Source organism: Podarcis bocagei, assembly GCF_964188305.1.
Source record: "Podarcis bocagei genome assembly, chromosome: 16".
Lineage (NCBI taxonomy): Eukaryota > Metazoa > Chordata > Lepidosauria > Squamata > Lacertidae > Podarcis > Podarcis bocagei.
Genome location: NC_138142.1, coordinates 40699356 through 40714482, shown reverse-complemented (window position 1 = coordinate 40714482; position 15127 = coordinate 40699356). Strand labels below are relative to the sequence as shown.

At 46.4% G+C, this 15127-nt stretch overlaps 1 protein-coding gene across 3 annotated transcripts in view; it reads right to left on the bottom strand.

Moving 5' to 3' along the window:
- Positions 1-15127, bottom strand: part of SEMA6C (semaphorin 6C) — a 142442-nt gene that overhangs the window by 23965 nt on the left and 103350 nt on the right. For all 3 annotated transcript variants that reach the window (XM_081173502.1, XM_081173504.1, XM_081173503.1), the window contains exons 13-17: positions 14404-14577; positions 11132-11269; positions 5894-5971; positions 2037-2092; positions 1220-1270 (exon numbers count right to left, since the gene is read on the bottom strand). In XM_081173502.1, coding sequence (XP_081029628.1) covers positions 1220-1270; positions 2037-2092; positions 5894-5971; positions 11132-11269; positions 14404-14577 — 497 coding nt within the window. The remainder of the gene's footprint in view (positions 1-1219; positions 1271-2036; positions 2093-5893; positions 5972-11131; positions 11270-14403; positions 14578-15127) is intronic.

Genomic DNA, 15127 nt, shown 5'->3' with positions numbered 1-15127 from the left:
TCTTCATGGGGAACCTTGGGAGGGCAAACAGGGGTTTCGGCACCCTTATCAGACGACCCGTTCCCAGAATCCTTTGGAAGAAGCCATGATTGTTCAAAGTTGCATTATAGAGCTTTAAATGGCATAGCGTGAGCGTGGCCCGGAGTTGGTTCGATTTCGACCCTTCGGGCTCAACATAAAAACTGCAGCTGCGTTTGTTAAGGGAGGGTCAAATTCTGCCCTGGGAGAATGACACACACACACCTAAAAAAAAGGAAAGGTTTCTTGGTTCGCACGGAGACCATCCCTCTCAAAAGCCATAAAGGGGAAAGTGGGTTTTATACACAGCCTCTGGAAATAATACAAAGAGAGCGGCAGGGGGTTGCTTAACCATAACAAGACCTTCCGCCGCCCACCCCTGCCGTAAATGATGGGAGTGGGATGTTGGTGGGATGGATGAGGAAATGGTGCTTGACGTGACAGGAAGTGAGCAGTGATTTGTCCCTTGTTAGTTTTGAAAACCAGTTTGTGGGAATTCCCGCGTTCCCCAGACGACAGAAGCGGAGGGTGTGGGGTTCCGCTCTTCCTCCTCCTCCTGTTGCTTTTGAGGAAAGAGTTTAAGAGAATAAACCTTCAATGGACTTGGCCGGCAGCCATCTTGGGCCTAAGCAACAGGAGGCTGGTAACCGTGGCAACCGAGAAAGGCCTTGAACGGAGGCGGCTTTGTCCCAAGGGGTCTTTTGAGACCCTCGTGATGGAGAAAATAGGAAGATCCTGTCATCAGTTCACATACCAGTAGCCTTTTTGCTAAAAGAAACAACCACTGGAAGCTGACTGGATCCTCTCAAGATGGCGCCTCCAATTGGACGTCAACGTGGAGGATCCCAAGATCCAATGGCTTGGTCCTGCTTAGGGCAGACACGTTGAAATTGACATAGACATGGCTAACGCAGAGGTCTATTAATTTCAACGCCTCCACTAGCAAGAGCTAACCCAACAAATCCAATGTTGAACTGCCATGATAGTCCCATCCAATATGGCAGCCTTCCCCCATTTGAACCTCAATGGCCGAGACGGGCTTTTGAGTGTTGACAAGGCTGACCTCTACGCTACCGCTAGAGCGTGGGGCGGCGGGTGATTGGGTTTTGGGGGGTGGAATAAGCGGTGGAAGGAGACTGGAGGGATAGGAAGGATGATGAGCTTAGGGAAGGAGGGAGGGAGGGGAGATGGACGTACTGACCATATGCAGAGTCGCTGGTGCCATCGCGGCTCCCGGGGGCCGTTACGACATCTAAAAAGCGAAGGGGGAGACAAGAGACTGGGTTGGGGATAAAGGCAGAGGAACAGGGTGCTCCTAGGCAGCTAAGCATGGAAAGGAAGAAGCAATTTGCTCACGGGTGGAGACATCAGCCCTGGCCCTCCAGGTCTCTCCATCTGGCCCTTTGAAGCCTCCTCAGACTACTCATGGCCCCTACTTCGCGCTCCGAGTGTCTTCTCCACCCTCGAACCCAAGACAGTGCCTCTCGCCAAGAAACGAGTCCGCTGTGCAACCAGTTTCTCCTACGGTCCTGTCCGCCCCAGAATGTGGCCCTCGGGACAGTTGCTTGGAAGCGGATGTGGCCCTCGGGAATTAGCTGGTGGAAAGGGCCAGAGAGGCATTTTAGTGGAGCGTCAAAAACAAGCTGACTCGGTGGTCAACGTCTCGGAGTTCCATGAGGGACTCAATGGGGTCAGTGGAGAAATCTGGAGTGCGGCCAACTCAAGGCAAAAAAGGGAGAAAAACGCTCTTTAGGGGACGAGGCGTTATTTCCTACACAAAACAGCTTTTCAGACGCCCGCCAATGGAGCCGATGTTTCTGTGCGCAAGCAACAGGAAAAGGACACACGCCCAGCCATTTTCGTTCGGCTCAGTGACTTTTATAGCAGGATCGGAACTCAGAGCAAGCGCCGGTCCTCCGTGCGAAAACAGCAATGTGGCTTCCTGGCCGGTCCGGCTGTGCAAAACAGAAATGTGGCTTCCTGTGCAAAAGACCCCCTTACCCCCAGAAGACTCTCACCTTGGCAGTTCCCCACGTACTTGATGGAGCCTTCGACGTCTTGCTCAAAGCCGCCTCTGTGGATGGAGGTGGTGGAGCGAGAGAGACAAGGGTGAAAGAGAGAAATCTCATTAAAACGGAGCTTGCCGGCTTGATTAAATCCTCCGCTAATTAATCAATTGGCTGGCACTCAGGAAAAAAAAACACCACGAGGTGGGAAATTAAAGAAAGCAGAATCCGATAAGTTACGAGCCCCCAAAGAGCCAGACAATTCACCCTCCTGTTTCCTTCCTTCGCCAGTCAGAGATGTTTGAGGAAACACGCCGGCATGGGATGGCTGTGGGTCAAGGAGAATATTTAGAAAATGGAGCATTGTGGGGGTCTGGGGGTTTGCGGAGAGGGAGGAGGGATGAGATTCGGGGCGAAAAGAAGCTCTTCGCAAAATGAGCCAAGTCCTTCGGTGACCCAAAAGGCCCTTTTGGTTCATTGTTTCCAAGCAACAGAAAGTCAGGTTTCTAGTCCTCATGGTGAGGCAGAAAGGACGCTGGGGCAGAGACAGTTGAGGATGCTCAAACTGACCGGGCAGGGGGGCGTCTTGGGGTTTCTAGGAAGCACCATCAGATCCAAAAGTGGGGGTGGGGTGGGGTAGAAGAAGTGAGGAGGAATTGGGCTTTATCTGTTAAATAAATCTTTACGTAGCCTGCTTCCCCAGTGCGCATTCAAAATGGTTCGCAGCAGAGGGAACAGCAAACTTGCATGTACATCCAGCTACCGAGATAGGAAATCATTAAATGCAGGAGGAAAAAAAGCGAAAGGATATATAGTATTAAAAAAACAAACCCTCAAGAAAATGCATCTGTCAGCTGGAAGAGAATCTCTTCAGGAGGAGTTTGGTTCAATTGAGAGAAATAAGATGCTTTTACAGCCCTTATTTATTTAACAGAATGTGTAAGGCCACTGAATCGTAAAAACTTCTAAGCGGCTTGCGCAAAATATGAAATATACATTAAGGCGATCATAAAACATTCATTAAGATGATTGATAAGAGTTCACCCAAAAGCAAATTATAAATGTAACCAGTAGTTGAAATGTACGTCGTAAAACGAAATTATGTATTAAAATGCGCGGTCCTGACATATCTAAATAGGTTCACCTCCTAGCAAATAGAAGGGGAAGAAATGGAGGCAGTGAGAGATTTTACTTTCTTGGGCTCCATGATCACTGCAGATGGTGACAGCAGTCACGAAATTAAAAGACGCCTGCTTCTTGGGAGAAAAGCAATGACAAACCTAGACAGCATCTTAAAAAGCAGAGACATCACCTTGCCAACAAAGGTCCGTATAGTTAAAGCTCTGGTTTTCCCAGTAGGGATGTATGGAAGTGAGAGCTGGACCAGAAAGAAGGCTGATCGCCGAAGAATGGATGCTTTTGAATTCTGGTGCTGGAGGAGACTCTTGAGAGTCCCATGGACTGCAAGAAGATCCAAGCTCTCCATTCTGAAGGAAATCAGCCCTGAGTGCTCACGGGAAGGACAGATCCTGAAGCTGAGGCTCCAAGACTTTGGCCACCTCATGAGAAGAGAAGACTCCCTGGAAAAGACCCTGATGTTGGGAAAGATGGAGGGCACAAGGAGAAGGGGACGACAGAGGACGAGGTGGTGGGACACTGTTCTCGAAGAGACCAGCATGAGTTTGACCAAACTGCGGGAGGCAGTGGAAGACAGGAGGGCCAGGCGTGCTCTGGTCCAGGGGGTCACGAAGAGTCGGACACGACTAAATGACTGAACAACAGCAACAACAAATCAGAAGTTTTTAGTAGGCGCTGAAAACAATGCAGTGAAGGCTGTTGTCAATGGGCAGGGAGTTCCAAAGTTTAGCAGATACCACACTGAAGAAGAAGAAAAGATCTCTAGAAGCAGGTGTGGGGAACTGTCGCCCCTCCCTATGTGGCTGAACTACAACTCCCATCATCATCCCTGGCCGCTGGCCATGCTTGCTAAGGCTGATGGGAGATGTAGTTCAAAATATCTGGAGGGCAGAAGGTTGCAGGCAGTGTAAGAAAGAGGAAAGGCAGTCAGAAGCCAAAGAAAGAATGAGAAAACTGGGTGTTAGAAAAGGAAGGAGCGAAAGGAAAAGGGGTGTCAGAGGGATAGATATAACACATACCGTATTTTTCGCCCCATAGGGCGCACCGGCCCAGAGGGTGCACCTAGTTTTTTTGGGGCGGGAATAAAGAAAAAGAAATTATTTTCTCCCCAGGCATGGGGCTGGGGAAGCCCGAGCTTCCCCCGACCCCAGCCCCCAAAACAGGCTGCTCTCCGCAAGCCGTGGGAGGGCTTCCGTGGCTTGCGCAGAGCTACCCGAAGCCCGGAGCGTGACTGCTCAGTGCGCCCCAGGCTTCGGGATGCAGGCAGCTCTCTGCAAGCTGTGGGAGCCTGACGGGAACTCCCGCGGGCTCCCCAGGCTTGCGGATAGCTTCCTGAAACCTGCATTTGCCCCATAGGACGCACACACATTTCCCCTTCATTTTTGGAGGGAAAAAAGTGCGTCCTATAGGGCGAAAAATACGGCATGTTCAAAAATACAGTAAAGGTTCACTATCTATGCTGGCATCTGATTGATGTTGGAGAGAAATTGAGTTGAGAAATAAGATTAAGAGTACATATTGATATGGGAATGTATTAGACAAAATGTAAAGAAATATACAATAATAAGAGTACATTCATTTGTAAAAAAGGAATATATAACAGGATTGACAGGAAGTCCGTAGTGTTGGTACATATATGATTTTGGAATAGCTTTGTGTCTTTGTTTTTTCTTTTTCTTTCTTTCTTCAGGTATATAAATTTTGTATATAAACTTTGTATGCATGTTGGAAATTATATTATAATGAGCCCTGTAATGTAATATAACAATGTATGCAATATGTAACGTAAGAACGTTAATAAATAAAAAAAATGGAAATAAAACAACAACATCAAAAAAGAAAATATATGATTTTGGAATAGCTTTTTGTCTTGGTTTTTTTCCTTTTCCCTTTCTTTAGGTATATAAATTTTGTATATAAACTTTGCATACACGGAAATTATATTATAATGAGCCTTGTAATGTAATATGACAATGTATGCAATATGTAACGTAAGAACGTTAATAAATAAATAAAATGGAAACAAAAACAAAACAAAAGGAAAAGCGGTGTCAGAAAGAGTGAGGAAAGAAAGGAAGGAAGGAAGGAAGGAAGGAAAGGGGTATCAGGAAGAGTAAGAAAAGGGAGGTGTTAGAAAAGGAGGAGGAGAGAGAGGAAGAGGGTGGCAGAAAAAGAGAGAGAAAGCGGGGCAATTCAGGGAAAACTTTTAGAGGGCCAAAGGTCCTTGCCATAGCTGTCAACCGTCCCTTATTTGGCGGGAAACTCCCTTATCCCAGCGCCGTGTCCCACTGCTGTCCCGTATGGATGATGTCCCTTAAATTTCCCGGGTTTCAAAGGAAGCAGCTCCTCTCCCTCCCTCCCTGCCGGCCAGGGAGGAGGGAGGCTCCAACTGTGTTGCTTGGCTGCGTTGCTCACCCAATAAGGAGTCTGAGAACGACTGGGGGGTGGAGCTTGCATGCCTTGTGCCGATCAAATCAGCCGCGTTGCCTGGGGACTCGCCTTTGCTCAGCGCTTCCCAGCGGAGAGGGGACGGTGGTTTTCCTTGCTGCATCCCCTTTGCCGGGTTGCTGCACGGTGGGAACCATCGCTTGAGGCTTCGTTTGGCTACTGGTTGACTAAAATCCCTTATTTTGGCTGCTGATCCCTTATTTTCAAATCTGTAAGTTGACAGCTATGGTCCTTGCCCACCTGCTCTGTAAGAACAGGGATGGCTGCCCCCCAAACCACCTCACCTGATCTCGCTGCTGAACGCAACGCAGGCCCCCGGGTTCAGCCAAACACAGTACGGATCACGGGATCCCAGGCAGCTCCTGCAACGGAGAAGGAAATAAACGTGTTCCCTCGGAAAGTGGGAAGGTCAAAGGCCACTGCAGACCCTCCCCTTAAATGAGTTGGAGTTCTTGTTATTAAATATACCAAGAAAAAAACCCACACACCATGCAATTATTATTAATACTGATCATTTTCAGTTGTTATACCTGAGATTCGTAGAAAATAATAGTGGCTGAATTTTTGAGTGCTGTCCATGTAGAAAGGCTGGGCCATTATAAAGAGATTTAGTGGTTCTTAATTGATTGGTGATGTGGTGGTGTTATATTGTATTATTTACGCAAATTGATTTTCTTTGGAGTTAAAGATCTGACTGGGACAAACCTTTCAGTAGCACCTTAAAGACCAACTGAGTTAGTTCTTGGTATGAGCTTTCGTGTGCATGCACACTTCTTCAGATACCTGAAGAAGGTATCTGAAGAAGTGTGCATGCACACGAAAGCTCATACCAAGAACTAACTCAGTTGGTCTTTAAGGTGCTACTGAAAGGAATTTTTTTATTTTGACTACGGCAGACCAACACGGCTACCTATCTGTAACTGGGACAAACCTTGTTATGCTGAATTCGTATTTTGCACAGTTTGTATACGGTGTTTCTTTGATAATGTGTGGTTTACTATGCCTAATAAAGGATTGACTTGACTTTACGTAGAAAATAACAGGATATATTTATCTGAAAGTCTTCAAACTTACACGACCCTTTAAAAATTAGGTAAGGAACCAAATGTTATATAACACTGTTTTACAATTTATGACTGTTTTATAATTTATGATAATTTAGAATTTAAATGTATTTTCATGTAATATTTGATACTTCCAGCTGAGGAAGGCGAATACATTGAAAGAGGACCCTGTCCTGGTTTCTGATCCATAACTGACTTCTGCTCAATGACTGAAACTAAGAGACTTTCTCTAATCTGACTAAGGACTAACATGAATTTATCTCTACTTATAAACACTTGTTTCTAATTCTATAACGAATTACTGTGTTATACATATCTTTATGAGTTTGAGCTTGTAATCTCTGTTAGAGTTTGTAATCTCTATTTTTTTTAATCATGATTTTTATTGAGTTTTCCATGTTTCATTTCATTTTATAATACATATCCCAAGCTTACATCACTACTCCAAATGAGCAACGACTTCCTTCCATCACTTTTTCTGACTTTCCTACTATTTTAACATATTTGTCACATTTCTATAATCACTTCTTTACCATATATAATCATTTAACAATCACCCTTTCATTTGTAAATTTGCTCCTTCTTCCCACATTACAAAACATTTCGCGTTAATGCTACAAACGTTTTTAGGTGTCTACAACTTTCTTTCAAATAATTTATAAATTTGCTCCAGTCCCTTTGAAATCGTTCGTCGGGTCGATTCCTAATTTTCTCCTTCAACTTCGCCAGTTCTACATAAAGAGTTTGTAATCTCTATTTGAGTTTGTAATCCCTGTCAGAACACATACTTCTGAATGGATTAGTTTTTGTGACTATTGACTATTGATTTGCAAGTAGGGACCACTCCCACTATTCCCAGCTTGTTGGGAAACCCAATGCCTTTGTTCCAAAGGACAAAACAACCCATATATATATATATATATATATATATATATATATATATATATTGCACTCATATACAGCTTTTTTTTTGGGGGGGTGCCACAAGAGACATCGCTGAGAGCTGGCGTGGTATAGTGGCTTGGAGATCCAGATTCAATTCCCCACTTGGCCCTGAAGCTCACTGATTGTGGCCCTGGGCTGCTCACCGCCTCTCTCAGCCTAGCCTACCTCGCTGGGTTGTTGTACGGATTAAACGAGGAGCAAGGAGAACCACGTGCGACACCTTTAGTTCTTTCCTTTTAGTGTATTTTTGGTCTTTGTTGGAAGCCGCCCAGAGTGGCTGGGGAAACCCAGCCAGATGGGCGGGGTACAAATAAAAAAATATTATTATTGTTGTTGTTTTTGGAGACAGGAGGCGGGCAGGTGTGGAGGACTCCCTGGTCCGGAATGGGGTAACTGTGCCCCTGAAGGACCAGGTGCGCAGCCTGGGAGTCATTTTGGACTCACAGCTGTCCATGGAGGCACAGGTCAATTCTGTGTCCAGGGCAGCTGTCTACCTGCTCCATCTGGTACGCAGGATGAGACCCTCCCTGCCAGCAGACTGTCTTGCCAGAGTGGTGCATGCTCTGGTTATCTCCCGCTTGGACTACTGCAATGCGCTCTACGTGGGGCTACCTTTGAAGGTGACTTGGAAACTACAACTAATCCAGAATGCGGCAGCTAGACTGGTGACTGGGAGCGGCCGCCGAGACCATATAACACTGGTCCTGAGAGATCTGCATTGGCTCCCAGTACGTTTCCGAGCACAATTCAAAGTGTTGGTGCTGACCTTGAAAGCCCTAAATGGCCTCGGCCCAGTATACCTGAAGGAGCGTCTCCACCCCCATCGTTCTGCGCAGACGCTGAGGTCCAGCGCCGAGGGCCTTCTGGCGGTTCCCAGGGAACCAGGCAGAGGGCCTTCTCGGTGGTGGTGCCCACCTTGTGGAACGCCCTCCCACCAGTTGTCAAAGAGAAAAATTACTACCAAACTTTTAGAAGACATCTGAAGGCAGCCCTGTTTAAGGAAGCTTTTAATGTTTGATGCATTATTGTATTTTAATATTTGGTTGGAAGCCGCCCAGAGTGGCTGGGGGAGCCCAGCCAGATGGGCGGGGTATAAATAATAAATTATTATTATTATTATTATTATTATTATTATTATTATTATTATTATTATTATTATTAGTGTGTGTGTGTGCAGGGGAAGTGGGATATGAATGCAACAAACACACACACACACATGCCAACTTTCGTTTTGCTCTAGCCACTAGTCACCGCTTCCCTGCCCCAATTTCTGCAGAGCTGATGGAAAGGCGAGCCAGGATGCCGCCCTCTGTCGGCGCAGAGGCTGCTTCTCTCCCTCCTTCTCCGCCCCTAGAGATCTTTGGGTCCCTGCCACGCTGGGATTTAGAAAGGGGGACGTGGCCTTTAGGAGAGCGAGAGCGAGATTGCAGCTGGCTCAGTTGACCATTAAAGGAAGTGGGCAGCTGCGGCCAGAATATCACGGCGAGCGGCATTTCCTGGAAGCGGCGAGGTCCGGCAGCCCACACCTGTTCAGGGCAGGAGGGGCTGGGTGGGACGGGTCACGCAAGGTGAATCAGGGGGCCGTAGGCAGCCCCTTGTAAAGACCTTACAAGCACACACACACACACACACACACACACACACACAGCCTCTGTTGCCCTGTCGCAGCGTGTCGAATGTTTCAGCTATCAAATTCCAAAAAGGAGGGGTGCTAAAAAAAATTGCAGCATCCTTGGGAATTCAAAAGACATTTTGGTTGAATTTATATCATATATATATATATATATATATATATATATATATATATATATATATTCATTATTTTTGTTGTTGCTGCTGTGTGGAATATATATATATTAGTATTTTCCACACAGCAACAACAACAAAAATAACGAAAATTAACAATACACAAAACACAAAAACAAGCATTCTAAAAAACCCACACAAATCCAAATCTTACAAATTAATAATATAAACACTAAAAAGAAAAACAAACATTGACTTCCACCAATCCGTCCTTTACCTCTCATTGTGTCTTCCTGTTTTCCTGATCATCATTATCCTAACATCTAGATATAAATCCCTCTTTCTTATCCTTTCACTTCACAAGGTTATTCCAGACTCAGCCAGATTTCTGTCCTCGAACCTTGGCTTTTAAGGTATTCATTTAGACACTCCCGTTCTTTTTTCGCTTTTCGTCTTATTATATCTGCCAATTTGGCTAATTCTAAATATTATGAAAGCTTACATAATATAATTTAGTTTTGCTTGTTAAGATTGCACAGAAATCATTAAAGATGATTGCCAATGATAACCATAGTCAACTCCCATGCAAAAAAAGCAAGAAAAAAAAAGCCTGCAAACACTCCCTAAAACTTTAGAAAAAACCAAAACTACACCAGAGAGGGATGGATGCTGGACTAATCGGCCTCAGCCCTTTGGCTGATTCTTTCTAGGTTCTTAGGAAGCCTTGGAGAGCCGGGTAGCATACAGACAAACAGGCTGATTTGGTATAAGAGACCTCCCTAGGCTCCTGTTTCAAATGAGCCCATCACTTGGAATCATGAGGACCGGAAACTTGGCTTTATTTTTAGGAAGAACACCTGCTTTGTTGGGGGCGAGGAGAGGCCCCAGGTTCAATCTGCAGGTATGGGGCTGGGAGAAAGTGTCCTCTATTGTATAATAATAATAATAATAATAATAATAATAATAATAATAATTTTTTACTTATATCCTGCCCTCCCCAGACGAAGCCGGGCTTGGAGTGGCTAACAACAGTAAAAATAACACAGCATTCTAAAATCAATTCATTCTAAAATCAATTCAGAATCAAATTGATGGCAACCATTGGGCTAGAGTTCTGTGAAGATTTGCCAAAGGAGGGGGTCAAACTGTGCCTTGGCCCAAGGCCTGGTGGAACAGCTCCGTCTTGCAGGCCCTGTGGAAAGATGTCAAGTCCCTCAGGGCCCTAGTCTCTTGGGACAGAGCATTCCACCAGATCGGGGCCACAGCCGAAAAGGCCCTGGTTCTGGTTGAGGCCAGCCTAACCTCCCTGTGGCCCGGGACCTCCAAGATGTTTTTGTTTGAAGACCATAAGGTCCTCCGTGGGACATACCAGGAGAGGCGGTCCCGTAGGTACGAGGGTCTTAGGCTGTATAGGGCTTTAAAGGTTAAAACCAGCACCTTAAACCTGATCCTGTACTCCACCGGGAGCCAGTGCAGTTGGTAAAGCACTGAATGAATGTGATCCCATGGCAGGGACCCCGTAAGGAGTCTCGCCGCGGCATTCTGCACCCGCTGGAGTTTCTGGGTCAGCTTCAAGGGCAGCCCCGTGTAGAGTGAGTTACAATAATCAAGTCTGGAGGTGACCGTCATGTGGATCACTGTGGCCCGATCAGGGCGAGAGAGGTAAGGAGCCAACCGCTTAGCGAGTTGTGGCCAGTCAGTGTAGATGGGCAGAGTTAGGAAAGAAGGAAGAGGCAGAAAGCAGCAAAATTAGGTTATCCCACTAACCTGCGGCAGGCACTGTAGGCAGCACAGCGACTGAGAGGGACTCGCACCACGCACCCAGAGAAGGCCACGTAAACGGCGTGGTTGGCTTTGTCAATTTCGAGCCCCAGGACGCGCCGGTCTTCCCTCCTGATGCTACACCTGGGATGGGGGCGGAGAAGGGAAGAGAACACCAAAGAAACGCAAGATTATTGAAATCAAATCAAGCATTGCAGCGGGTTGAGCTGGATGACCCCTGAGGTCCCTTCCAACTGCACAGTTCTGTGATTCTCAGTCCATCTCTCTACCAGATTTCCGGTCAGTAAACTGCCATTTCCCCTACGGACCAAATCGGTTTCCTCTACCTATTTCTGCCACGCCTTAACATTTCACTAACAGCCAGTGCTGGATTTATGTATAAGCTAAACAAGGTATAGCTTAGGGCCTCACTCTCTTGGGCCCCCCCAAAAAAATGAAAGGGAAAAAAAGACTGGATGTACATTTCCAAAATATAAGGTAAGTCCAGCAATTACTTTGATAAAATACGTATTTTGTTATGTGCAAATGGCTTTAGATAACTATTAGGTCCATAAATTATAACATACAGTCATACCTCGGGTTACAGACACTTCGGGTTGCGCGACTTTGGGTTGTGCACCGTGCTGAACCTGGAAGTACTGGAACGGGTTACTTCCGGGTTTCGGCGCTTGCACGGAAGCGCTAAATCGAAGTGCCGAATCACGGCCCACCCGTGTGCAGATGCACGGGTCACAAGTTGTGAACACTGCGGGTTGCGAATGTGCCTCCCGCACGGATCACGTTCGCAACCCAAGCACCCACTGTATAGCATATATTCAACACAAAAAACCAGCGACAATGTGTTGTTGACAAATGACAGCTGGAAGCATAAAGGGCCCTGTTACCTTCAGGAGTTGAGGGCCTCATCAAACCTGAATCCAGCCCTACTAACAACACTCTTAAAGGCAGGGCTTGCGAATACTGCAATATATGCGCCCATAGCATTTCTGCTGCTAGCAAGACTGAGGAACTCTACCCCGTTAAACAAGGCCAAACGGTTCCCAGGATTCCTTTGGGGGAAAAACTATGACTTTAAATCTATGGTGCCGACCTGCTCAGCAGTGACTACTTGCAGAATTCCATGGGGCAAGGTGGACCTACAAAATTCACACTTTCCGACACAACATGCGAACCAAAAAGGTGCCTTCCTTCAAAACCTGCACCTCTCTGAATTTTGCAATGCAGTGTGAGCGAAGGGTATGCAAAATGTATCTCCTAAGGTAGTGATGGCCAAGCTTGGCCCTCCAGCCGTTTTGGGACTACAATTCCCATCATCCCTGACCAGTGGCCCTGTTAGCTAGGGATGATGGGAGTTGTAGTCCCAAAAAACATCTGGAGGACCGAGTTTGGGGAGTTTGGGTTAGGCCCGCAGCCTTTCTCAACCTGTGGGTCCCCAGATGTTGTTGGACTACAACTCCCATCACCCCTAGCTAGCAAGGCCAGAGCTCAGGGATGATGGGAGTTGTAGTCCAACAACATCTGGGGACCCACAGGCTGAGAACCGCTGGGTTAGGGTCTGTAGAGTTTGCCACGTGAGAGGAAATGGTCGTGTTTTATTAGGCATTTTAGCTGCGGTTGCAGAAAATTCAGGGAATGTGGGGGTCGGGTGAGTGGGCTCAACGAATGGGTGGGCAGGGGGCACCCCAGGGAGATAAGGAAATGGCGACAGGAAGTTGCGCAGAAGGGGGGTAGGAAACGGCTCGCCTCTCAAAGCTCCTTGAAGCGCAAAGAAATTAAAAATGCCAAGACAGAACCCTTTTCCCCCTCCAGACTCCGATAAGATAAGGATGTTATTGCCAATTAAACTAGCTATTCTATTTTTGCCTCGGTGGCTCCTGCCGATAATATTTAGAAGGCTAAAAACAGCAGAATTAAGGAGAGTTTGCGTAATACGTGTGTGTGTGTGTGTGTGTGTCTGGAATCGTTGGGGGAAACACCCCCCCCCACAAAAACCCCACCCTCCATGCCCCTTTGCTAAGACGAGAAGCCGAAAGAGACCTTTTACGCCTCCTCAGATGCAGTAAATTTCCCCACGCTGGAACACCTGCAAATGTGGTTAGTAAGGCTGGGGAGAAGGTTTCAAATTCAAAATAAAACAGGTTCCTGCTGCGAGAAGAAGGAGCCTAATTGAAAAGATAGTGTGGGTGGGGAAGGGCAGAGTTGATCTTGCAGGAGGCGGGGAGGTTCTGCCAGGCTTGGGCTTTTAAAAATATTTTTTAAGAGAAAGACTTGAAAGCCATGTGATGAAAGCTACCATTTGCTGGGACGGGCCCAGGTTATTATTTTCCCCTCCACTGATGTCTTGGTCAGACAGGTCCAGCTGGCTTCTGAGAAGCACGACAAAAACCTGCTGGACCTGATGTAGTAGGAAAACAAAACTTGGGAGGTGGACAGATTGCTGTCCCTTTCAGTCGCTCTCACATTTCTCATTGTTTCCTTGTTTTTAAGTTCAGTTTGCCACAATTTCTCTCTCCCAAAAGTCCTCACAAAAAACATCAGTGGTTTAGTTAGTGTACGGTGCAACAGACAGGTTTTTTTTTGCAATTCAGTTCGCCCCCCCCCCCCGTAATGTGTGGTTTTTCTTTGTTTTTTTCACTAACCAATGCATTTTAATGCACACCTTTTTCCCCCAGAGTTGGCGAAACTCTATTGCAAAATTCGGAGAAGCATGGATTTCAAAGGATAGCTGTGCCACAGTTCACGTATTGCTGTGAATTAGGCAAATGCACATTAATATACCAAGCAAATAGAAAAGTGCATTCAATTCCACATTACGTTTTGCATTGAAATGTGCATTCAATTCCACATTATGTTTTGCATTGAAATGTGCATTCAGTTCCACATGACGTTTCGCATTGAAATGTGCATTCAATTCCACATTAAGTTTTGCATTGAAATGTGCATTCAATTCCACATGACGTTTCACATTTCTCTATTTAAATGGGCATTAAAACCCATTAAGATCGGCACTTCACACTGAGATTTGCATTAGATTTTGCTTTAAGTTTTGCATTTTGCCTTCAAATGCGCATCAAGTTTTGCATTAGAATGCAGACCAAACCAAATTCTGCCCCCATCCCAACTGTCAACGCTCTGGAAGGAAACAGTGGCTGAGCTCCAATCCTGCAAGCAGAAGGCCTCCGGTTCAGCCCCATATATCTCCAAATTAAAGGATCGAAATAAAAGAGCGTGCATGGAAACAGAGGGGCAGAACTCACAGCGATGGGTTGTAGACAGAGATTTCCTCCAGCAGCAAAGTCTCGACCGTGGAATTCTCGGTGGTGGCGGAAAGGACCTTCAGCACCGTGCCGTCTTCTGAGCCCAGAAAGAGGACCGTGTAATTTCGAAAGGGGCCGGCCGTTGTGTCCACAGCCAGACGGGTCAGCTTGTACCTGGGAGGGGAATGGAAGGAGCCAGGAGAAAAGGCCACACTTTGTAGATTTTGCAAGGCTTGTTTTAAAGAACTTGCAAAGGGGACAAGGCTTTCAAAAGCTAGCGGTTAAGGTTGTACGATGCTTCGTTGAAAAGAAGGTTTCGCATGAGAATTTACCCAGCCCCTAGCTAGCAGCTCAGGTTCTGCAAAGCTTATTTTAGAGGCGCTGGTTCACAAGGGGAGATTTCTCCCTGGCTAGCAGCTCAGGTTCTGCAAGGCTTATTTTAGAGGCGCTGGTTCACAAGGGGAGATTTCTCCCTAGCTAGCAGCTGATTTTCTGCAAGGCTTATTTTAAAGGCGCTGGTTCACAAGGGGAGATTTCTCCCTAGCTAGCAGCTCAGGTTCTGCAAGGCGTATTTTCAGGTGAACTTCTTTCCCTTCAACTAGCAGCTCAGGTTCTGCGCAGGTTCTCTTCCAAGAAAAGGAAAGCTCAGGTCTTGCAAAGCTTTCCCCAAAATGGCTACTATCGAGGGGAAAGCCAACCTCAGTGGAAACAGAGCTAACTCAAG